The 11,093-nt window shown below is 34.9% G+C and overlaps 1 protein-coding gene across 1 annotated transcript in view; it reads left to right on the forward strand.

Annotated features, from left to right (window-relative positions):
- Positions 1 to 8,814, forward strand: part of CNOT6L (CCR4-NOT transcription complex subunit 6 like) — a 90,237-nt gene extending 81,423 nt beyond the window's left edge. Inside the window, exon 12 of the mRNA XM_079152956.1 lies at positions 1,634 to 8,814. Coding sequence (XP_079009082.1) covers positions 1,634 to 1,846 — 213 coding nt within the window. The 3' untranslated portion in view covers positions 1,847 to 8,814. The remainder of the gene's footprint in view (positions 1 to 1,633) is intronic.
- Positions 8,815 to 11,093: the final 2,279 nt, after the last annotated feature.

The raw sequence follows: 11,093 nt of genomic DNA on the forward strand, positions 1-11,093 counted from the left end.
AACTGTTTGAATCAGAAAAGATTAAGAATCATTACTTCCATAACTTCCTTTGTGAATATGATCAGAGTCTCCTCCCCACCACATGCATATGCACAGATACCTGGGCAAGTTCATAGACATGATTTTGCTTAAGATTTTTTTTTTGGTACCAGCGATTGAACTTAGGGACAGTCAACCTCTGAGCCACATCCCAGCTCTATCTTATATTTTATTTAGAGACAGGTCTCACTGAGTTGCTTAGTATCTTGAGTTGCTGAGGCTGTCTTTCAGCTCTTGATCCTCCTTCCTCAGACTCCCAAGCCACTGGGAGTATTGCTAAGGATTTTGATAAGTGCCTTTACTCTTGATGTTTCAAATCAAGAAGATAGTTACTAACTGTTGACATCTCCAGTTAAATACATCTTTCTGGAGCATTTAGCATATTTCTTGGGACCTACATTTATCAAGAATTCTGTTACTACCAGCTGGTGTGCATGATGGCACTCCAAAGAAACTGATATGGGTGATTTTATTCAGAATATGTAATTTAACAATATTTTATATATGATTTAATTTTTCGAGAGCATTTTCTTTGTTTGAAGCAAAGGGTGAACTCAAAGGGGAGGTTTAGCCACCCTGGCTCTTGTTAACTCTTTTTATAAAATATATCTATAAAACTAGGCATTAAGCAAAATGAGGGAATAATACCTTTTGATTAAATAATTTTCAGACTATTTGGACTTGGCTTAATGACAGAAGTCATCCCTTGCAGCCAACTAGATTCCTTAATTTATGGTAAAGTAAGGTTGGATAAGGTCTTTTCTCTCAAAAGAATTGTTTTGGCATTTTGGTCTTGGTTGTATGAAAATTGGCAAACTGAAGTCATGGTTTCTAGAAGCTCTTAGTAACTCATTCCATTGTGATGGCATTATTATGTATAGTATTTGTAAATAGGTACTTTCAACTGTAGAAATATTTATCCCTATTTAGGTTTGTATTCTCTTGATTTAGACAGGAACCATATAGAAAAAAATTTGAATTTATTATGTTGCATATACATCATGGGACAATCAAGGCAAGCTACTTTTGAGACTTACTGATCAGAAATCATCTAGCTTGGGGAGATACAACTGCTATATTTGGGTCTCTGCTAAATTATTTTTGTTTAGATATTTTTATAGCAAGGAAATCTAGAAATCATTGTGTATCAGGATTTGTGGAAATTAGAATAGTTAACTGTATGTTAGCTATATGTTGTTTTAAGTGTCCTTATTTTCTACTTACTGTAACACTAAGTATCATTTATACTGATAAATATTAGATTTCACTGAACCAAGCAGGCCAATTCTAAAAATGCCTAGACATAATTTGGTGTGTATTGTAGCTTCTCAGTTTATCACTTATACACACATGCACGTTTTTATGATTCAATAAGATGCTATGTTTCACGTCATACCCCTGAAGATTTGAACCTTATTTGATGCTGTCATAAAGATATTAGGTCCCAGAAATAAAGGTTACTTAGTTATTTTGCTTTTATAAATTATAAATTGTTCTCTAGTTTTTTATTAATTATAACTTGTTCTCTAGTTTTTCTTTTATCTAAACATATTTTTTTTTCCCCTCTACCTCCCAACCTCCAATCTCTTTCCAGGGCGTGATTGACTACATTTTCTATTCCAAGACTCATATGAACGTGCTTGGTGTCCTGGGGCCTTTAGATCCTCAATGGCTGGTTGAGAACAACATCACTGGGTGTCCACACCCTCACATCCCTTCAGACCACTTCTCACTGTTAACACAACTTGAACTCCACCCTCCACTCCTGCCTCTTGTCAATGGTGTTCACTTGCCTAATCGGAGGTAGTGGAGTACTGCCCCGCAAAGACGGGGATCTGTTGCTATGGACCTGTACAGTTGTAAATCAAAGTATGTAGGAGTGAAGTATGGCCATCCTTAAGCTGCTTCTTCAGGTTCCTTTCATTATATGTTTGCTGTAAGACTTTGTACATTTTTGTGCATATTGATATCATTTGGCACTAGGGCTGGAACCAAAGTATTATTGTCTTTCCAAAATTTTAATTTAACATGTTTTTAAATTGGATTTTCTTCATATTATATTAGGAGTCAGCATTCATAATTGATTAATCACCTATTTGAGGCCAAACAGCAATGTATTTGTTTTAGAAAAATGAATACATTCTTTTGAATGGTTTCAAATGAGCCAGTTGATTTTTTGGTAAAAGGCAGTTTTTTAAAACTATAAATATAAGATTTTAAATTGAATGATGATGGCATGCCTTCCAGGGAAAACTTTCTTAAATTTGTTTTCCTTTATATCAAACCAATTTTTGACTCCCCAATTCATTTGCACATTAACAAAGCACTTAAATTTGCTTGATCTGTACATAAACTATGGTATAACCTCTAGTTGTAGTAAGAACATTTGAGAAATTAAAAGATGATTGCACAATATGCTTTCATAATCAAGCATTTAACAGTACATGACAGTTTGTTGGCTAAACACTGGTTGTTTTGTTTTGGTTTTTTGAGAAATCACTATGTTATTTTTGTCCCTAATATTAGTTTTAATCTGTTTATGAGTATTCTAAGCCTGTCTCTCTAGTTTATTTATAGGGCAACAGCAGGTAATTTATACTGCCATACATCTTGAAAATAGGATTTGGTGTGTTTAGGATGCCCACAAAATTGGTGTCCAGTATTTTTTCATTATTCTTATTTAGCCTTGTTTTCTGTCTGGTTATACTGGAAAAAGAAATACATCATTTTGCCTTTACAATCAAATATTTATAAAACAAACTTCTGAGGAAAAAAGGCCCTGATCAAAGTTTCAGAAGGGGAAAGCCATACAAATATTTCATGTGTTTCCTAAAGTAGGTTAAATGGCTTTTGGGTTTGATTGAGGTTAACAATAGAAAGGATTTGAGGGAAGAGAGAACAGATTTGGGGCAGTAGTTGAAAACCTTGGATCATTTTTCTCCTGACTCTAGCTGCCAAATGGCCATCATATGCTTTTAATCTTTGTTTCCATTGTCTGTCAGGGTTGAATTAAAAAGCTACTGGTTTATTCCCAACTGTTGATGCCTTCAGATATGTTGGAATCCTCTTTTTTTTTTTTTTTTTGCCCAGGAGGAGCCAGTTGAAAATCTGTGACTCAAGAGGCAGTGAACGTAATATCATTTTCTGAGGGGGAAAATTGGTTGGCTACTTGATGTTAATTATGGCACAGTAACAGGAAAAGGTTGTGTCTGTGTTTTTAAGTTTTTCTTTATTCTGCTTTTTTGCTGCTATAAGAGTTTTCTGAAATTTATATTTTAAACTTTTCATGCACTTTACTGTTTCTAGTCTCAAAATGTGATATTTTTAATAAACAAGAAATTTTCCATTATGTGAATGAAATTTTAAAAGAAAATAGCCTATATTTGTGTCTCACTAATATATAAAGTACAAGTCAAATTTAAATTATTTAATTAGTTTTAAATATATACAATTTGTCTCCTCTTTCAAACCTGACATCTTAGGCTGTTTTATTCTTAAATGATGCATTTCCTTTGGTCATTTTATACTAATTTCTTCCATAGTAAATTAATCAGGCTATATGAGATAATATATCCCCTGAGGGGTAATTTTAGTGGGACAAGGGTGGTGGGATGATGTAATATCATATATGGGATTGCACCAGAAGGGTTCTGTAAAGCCTAAACTCCCTTTTAAAAGTGCCTAGTGATTAGAGGCGTTGTTTGTCATCTATTATAATTGGAATGTCATTGTAGTTCAGTGAAGTTTGATGTAAATATTCTTTTAAAAATGTTAAAGTACCAGAATAAACAAAAAGAAACAACCCTTAAGATGACAGATTTTCCTCAATGTGCAGGTATCCCTTCTTATATACCTCAAGCATCCAACATCTAGCCATGCAAATTGATTACCTGAAGCATAGTACTGGAAAGTAGAATAGCATGAAAAACTTAATTTTGTGGACATTACCTTTTTTTGTAATCAGCTACTGTATGTTTTATTTTAGATCTTTTGTTTTGGGTGGATTTTCTGCTCTGGAGGTATATGCACTAACAAAACATTTTCCTCCTTTCATTATACGCATGTTTATTAGCAATGTGAGCAATATTTCCTACCATACTTCACTCCCAATATTTTTTGAGATGTTTGTATAAAATGGAATTTAAAGTTCACTTATGATTGTATATGAACCACAGAGGAGCCCATTTATTAATAAAATAAACCCCTTTTTTAATAGTTAAATGTAGAGGGAAAAATAAAAAAATTGGGAAACATTGTAAACAGCTTAAGTTTATTTTGTGTATGATTGAGGCACTCTGTTGCAGGAAGGTGTGTAATTGGGTTCTCTCTGCTTCCAAATGCACTCTTTCAAACCATTCATTATCCTGTGTATTTTTAATGTGGTTTTAGTAAATGTTGGTAATAGCTCTGTTGAAGTAGGTAATTGTGTTTTGTTTTGGGTGGTACACACACTTGGGGCATGGTGACCCAAATTTCATGTGCACGGTTTCCCTTAAGCCCACTGCCCAAATTTCACACACCCTTTACCCTTTGTTCCCTTTGTAAAAGGAGTGGTATCTGTTTTGAGCTGCCAATTCAGATGATCAGAAATGCTGCTATCCTCAGCATTGTCTTGTTAAAACGCATGCCATTTGGAACTTTGGCAGTGAGAAGCCAAAAGGAAGAGGTGAATGACATATGGTTTATATTCAATGAAAGCTAAATATATATGCTCATATACTTTCTAGTTTTCAGAATAAGTTAAGCTTTATGCCATTGAGCTGCTGCATATTTTATCTGAAGATAAAAGAAAATTTGGGCATTTTTAGATTGTGATATGTTTCCTTTTAAATTGTTAAATATGATTTCTGATATTTATCTAAGAACTGGAGTGTTCTTTAAATTTATTAAAACAGTGTTGGAGGAAGGGAAAACTGCACTGTTTGCCATTATAACAGTCGTACAAGTGCATGTCAGGTCACCCACTCTCTCAGGCATCAGTATCCGCCTCATAGCTTTACACATTTTGATGGGGAATATTGCAGCATCCTCAGGACTGACATCTGGAAAAGGCTCAAATCCACTTACTGCTCCTTGCTTGTTGACTTTGTTTTAAAATATTGTGCCTGGTGTCAACTTTTAAGCAACAGCACTGCCTAAAAGCAAGCAGAGAACAGAATCCCAGCACCATTCTATAGGCAACTTTTTAGAATTCAGATATAGTAAATCTGTTCAAGATTTATGATGTTTTATGTAAAAAAAAAAATTTTGTACAACATAGCTGAATATTTTTGTTTCATTTCTTTGATGTAAGGCGTGTGAACGTTCGTTTGAATATCACATGTTAAAGTCAGGTATGGCACAATGGGTTCTGAGACCAGCTTTTTCCCCCTCCCATTTGCCTTGTTCCAAGCTCTTTCTTTTCAAATTACTTTTCTGATAGTCATAGGCAGAGATTTAATTTTACTAATAAGCATCCTGTGTGAATGTATAAAAAAAAAAGCCACTGTGTTTTAGTGTTGTAGTTTGCAGAAATATAAAACTCTGTTCCTTATTTGCTCTTACTTTTGTGTCTTAGAGTTAAATCTTAAATTACAGAGAAGCAAGGTGAAGGTTGAAAGATATCTAAGGCTCATATCACTTGATTCTATAGCAGATTACATTAGAATTCAGGGCATGGCACATTTAAACTGGAACATGGGCAAACATCTATTTAAAAATTGTCTCCTAAGTATATATTGTTAAATGGTTGAAAATTTAAGTCTGCATTTCCAAGAATTTCTAAAATCACTGATGTGATCTATTCTTTCAATATCAAATAGCAAAGAGTAGAGAAAGCACATGGAGGTATATGTTCTTTGAAGGAACCAGAGGCATATAGTTTGTCATTCCTAATACAAGGCTAGATTTTCTATTAAAAATTGCCTTTGTCCCAATACTTGATTCTTAGCTTTTATATTCTGAATTTGAGATATTTTAATAGCTTTGCAAAATATGTTGACTGATAGTAGGTTCAGTCACAGAAATCATGATCAGTTTTGCTACAGAATGGTTTCATGGCAAGCAAAAGCTTTATGGCACGTTTTCCAAATAACTCATACATATATTTTGACATAAATGTGAATTCTCACATTTGTAAGGTTTTCTCTTTCTCATATCTACCCTTACCTTTTAAAAAAGAAAACACCTTTCTAATGTGTTGATTTGTTTACCCCCTTTCCTTTTGAATTGTATCATGTTTATAGAAATCTGAATTATAGGTAGCAAGTTAACTAAAGAAGTTAGAATTATTTTTCTAAGCCAGGAACTTCAACTAAAGTTGAATTTGTACACAGATGGGAACTTTTATGCTTATGATTGCTTTGGGATTTTAATTTTATAATAATATCATGATCATCAGATTTAATTTCAAATATAGTTACCTAGTGCATCTTTAACCTGGCGTATTTACCAAAGTTGTAATCTGTTTAACAGGATGCTCAGAGCATCTTTGAGAATTGTTACCCAGCAGCTAAGGGTAAAAAGCCCTTATGTCCATACTGCAGGATGTTCTGAAAAAGAACCACTGAACAAGGGTGGGCAGTTTTGAGGAAGGTATTAAGGAGAAGCATGCATATTTCTTATTTTAACCAAATTGCTTATTTATGAAAATTTCTCTTTTAAATCAAAAGGCCTGTAGGAAGAAATAAAAGCAGGAAAAACAAACTTTATTAACCTAGTTAATAATTTCTTTTGGCATAAGTTTGATTAGACTTGGATTATTCTTGGAACCAAAGGAAAACAAGCATGTTGAGGTTTTTATTCAATAAACATGACATGGAGCATTTCTAAGTTAAATAGCTTTTAGTTTTAAAGCGTTATGAATTGAGGACATGTCTATTAAATGTTAATTTTTAATGGCACATTGTATAAACAATAGTGTTTAACTGAGATTAGAAGTGTCATCAGAAATAAATCACAATATGACAGGGTATGCAAATAAATGCTAAGTGATATGACTCTTTTGGCATGGTACGTTTAGCTTTCAGAATCCGAAGGCATAATTTGCCGCCTCTTACTAGTTATTTTTGGTTATAACAGTCTCCCTGAATTTAGATAATTTCACTGTGTGTCAGTTTTAACTTGAAAACATAAGAATCATGGTAACCCTCTCAGAAATAGTCCTTTTTTGCTTATTTCAGTTTTGTGTTAACTTCTAAGTACTGATACATTTTCTTTAAACTATTAGTTGTCATGTGTATCATTTAATTTGCCTATACTTATCTGAACTTAGAAAATGGGCTTGGTGTTAATGTGTCAAACCATGGCTTTGCTTCTTACTGAACATAGTATCTCCTGCTACTTGTTTTAATTTTGATGCAGTAAGTGATGCAGTATCTGGGTTTCTAATTATTTAGAAACTGTAGTGTCCTTTCTCTGTGCTCAACTTACTAAAAATGTATTCCCTTTCCTGTGAAATTCCTGAGCGGTGCTCTGCCAACTTTTGTGAAGGAGGGGTTTGGATGGCACACTGGATCTGGAGTTGTTCAGTGTTGTGAGTGGCAAATTTCTTAAACACCAGCAGCACTGAGAAGTGCACTATGGGCATTCGTACAGTTGTCCAAAAGCAAACAATGCTCTCACTTAGGAGTAGCTGAGGTCTAGAGTTAAGTAGGAGTACTTGGAATGTTTCAAGGAAGATGAATTTTTCAATTTTGTTGTCTCTGAAGTGGGATAATACAGAGGTTTTTTTTTTTTCTTTTTTCTTTGTTATTTTTTAAAACGAATGTGTTAATCTTTTCCCTTTGAAAGGTCCAGGGTGTTTGGTCAAGTCCACCATGGATTAATTTATATCATTCATTTTTTTAAATTTATATCTTCTATTGTGATTTATTTCAGCCATATAATAAGTGCCAACTAATTGTTCATGGGACTATTTACTCTTCTACTCAATTTACCATTTGAGTAGGGAGGGGTTCATTTATTTTCATGACCTGAAACTAACTAATTCATTGTTTTACGTACATTTGAGTCATTCCGTGGCCTATAGTGTTTTTGTAACAAATTCTAATGGTCAGAAAGCAAAGCACATGATTTTAAAACTGAGCAAGGTGTTTGGGTATTTTTTTTCCCCTGAATACTTATTAGTTTCTATTAATAATATTCTAAAACAAATCATTTCAGCTTATGTATTTTCTTCGTACTGAGAAAAAGCCAAGCACTAAATCAATTGTGTTCCAATAATGAGTTTAAAATCTAAGTTTTTTTTTTATTAGAGGATTTAATGAAGTGCCATGTAATTGTAGTTTGCTAGTGTTTAATGTTTAATAGACTGATTCTGTGGTGTTCTAAACATTTAACACTCTGTCATCCCTGGAGAAAGTGGTTCTACTCTTATTGAACACATTCTCTCTGACAAATCACCAGCTGCTTTATTTTTCTATTTATTAAACAGTTGATGAGGTCTGAATCCTGACCAAACTGCTCAGCTGAGATGTTTTTTCACAATAGATGCTGTACAAAATGTGCGTGCAAAAGAACACAGTTGGGTGGTAGTATTTTTTCATTAATGTGAACATTGACTTAACAAAGCAGTCCTGCCTTTTAAATCTTGTGGCAGCTCAGAAGGGAGGTGCTTAAGAATCTTAACTACTATGTCAGATGACAAAATACTTTTTTCCATTTTGGAGATTGGGTACTGCTCACACATGATGTATAGGGCTAAATATATGCTTGTTTCCTTGCACCTGTGTACTTCCCCTTCTCTCCCTCCCTTTCCTTCCCCTGTAGGCAATAAATGGCCATTTTGCAACTGCATACTTTTGTCTTGGTTTTTGATTATTTGTGCAGTGTAAGTTTCTGTTCTTAGTTTGGTACTTCTCTTATAAACTAGGGAGCCAAAGGAATTTAGACAAAATGATGAAAAATTCATGGTACTTTTTTCCTGGTGAAAATTATATATATACTTTGTTTAGAATAGATTTTGAAGTTATGTGACTTGCTTTGCCAAAGGAAATCCAAGCAAAGGGACATGTCATGAGTGGAACTTGGATAGGTAGTATATAATTTGTAGTATTGCGTTTTCTTGTGCATTATTGATCATAAGAGCATATGTTGAGTTTGACCCTCTCATCCTGGATCCTTATATGACTGAACAGAACTTCCTGCTGACCTTTGAACATGTAGTTTGAGTAAGAAATAATGGTCTCAGTGTATACTATGATAAAAGTTTGTTATGAGGGCATAACTTTGTCCTATCTTGAGTGATAGACAACCATCACATCATCTGAGTTACCAGTATTGACCAAACTCAGCAGCTTAGGCCCTCCAAGACCTAGAATAAATTCATTCAACAAACATTTAGATATATTCTATGAATGAAACACTGCAGGGGATATAAAGATGAAAGACAGGCTCCCTGACCTCCACAAATTACTTCTAAATACTCTTATATCACACAATATGCTGAAGTGCTTTAGAGTAAAGATACTCTTTAAATCTTAGGATCTTGGAAAGTGGGTCGGGAGGAGTGAGAGGTCATGGTGAAATAATTAGAAATCCAGCTATGAGAATGTTCAAGTGAAAAATGATTTTAAGTTGTGTGATTCAGAACATTAATCTTGTCGAGAGCGAAACAGCTTAGCTAACCATCTTAATAAATGCCTGGGAAGACAAGAACAGATTATTTTGACGTATCAGTAGAAATCTGGAAACTGAAACCTTAGTGCCTAGTGACTGGCCTTTTAGCTAAGAATTCAATATGATCCTATCACTGATCTTAAAACCTTAACTTCATGGGAGCCTTTATGTTGCTGACCTTCAAGAAGCCTTCAAAAGCAGAGTCACCTGCAAAGTGAATATTGAAGTCCAGGTTTCAAGATAAGGTACTTCTGAAGAGGGCATTAACATCACAAAGTGTTCTTGCATTCACTGTGTGACTCTGAGCAAAACACATGCTCATTGGTAGAATGGAGATTAGAACCTAAATCTTGTGATACACTTCTCAAAAAGCAGAGACAAAATAGAGGCTTGCACAGAGGTTTATTTGGGTAAGTGATCCAAGAAAGAATAAAGACTAGGAAGAATGAAATCAGGAAGGAGAGAAAGCAAAGCCAATGGTACACTATTGAGCTAATCAGCTCTGTTTAAAAAGGGCATAAACCTGTCAAGGACCCTCTGAGTTGCTGAATAGAGTGTTCCTTTCCATTGTCTTCATGGGGGATGGAAAAGGAATTTATTTGTGGTCTTTTCCCATGAGACAAGGGTTACTTCCTTCAGTGTTAATTCCTTTTCCCACCCACATTTGTGCATATATCAAATTCACTTAGCAAGTTTCTGCAGGTGTCCCAGAGAGTGATAGTGGAGAAATGGTATTGGGGGTGTAGAAAGCAAGAAACATTTGATGTGGTTAAGGCAAAGTGCTGTCAGTTACACCTGTGTACATCTGGTTGGCAATGGTGAGAACAGGGAATGAGCTGAGGAGGGAGGCAGAGAATGAGTCTGATACACTACCTTTTGCACCTTCAAGATATGTTTGGACATGTTTTATCACAGCCTTCTAGGTTGTGATGGGCTGTATCTCAACAAAAAATAGACTAGTAGTTGTGGAACCAAAGTAATCCATTGCTACAGCTAGTTCTCAGGCTGTGCTTAGTACGTCATCTTCCCTTTTCTGGGTGTTGTGCATTCCAGAATTTCTCAGCAGTGACTTTCTGTTACGTCCCTGAGGTTGGATGCCAGACCTTCATCCCACAAAATATTTGCACTTGTTAGGTCATAGTTTCTTTCACAGGCATGAAGAGATGCCCAGTGAATCCCTTGGATTCCAGACATGCTTCTTCCTGCCTTCCATCAGGTAGTAGCAATTCTGCTTTTCTCTGCCAGTATTATAAGTCTTTGCTTGTACAACAGCATAAGCCTCCTTCCTGGGAGCAGCCTATATCCAATACCTGGGCATGTGTGGTTACAGAGTTCTAGTCTTAGCTCACCTTAACAACTGTTATGAGCCATTCATCTTCGTAGTTCCCAGGGTACTTTTGTTGAGGCTACTTGTCCTGCTCATATTCTCTCTCAGTCCAATCCCAATTCCTTTCCTT

Source organism: Sciurus vulgaris, assembly GCF_902686455.1.
Source record: "Sciurus vulgaris genome assembly, chromosome: 9".
Lineage (NCBI taxonomy): Eukaryota > Metazoa > Chordata > Mammalia > Rodentia > Sciuridae > Sciurus > Sciurus vulgaris.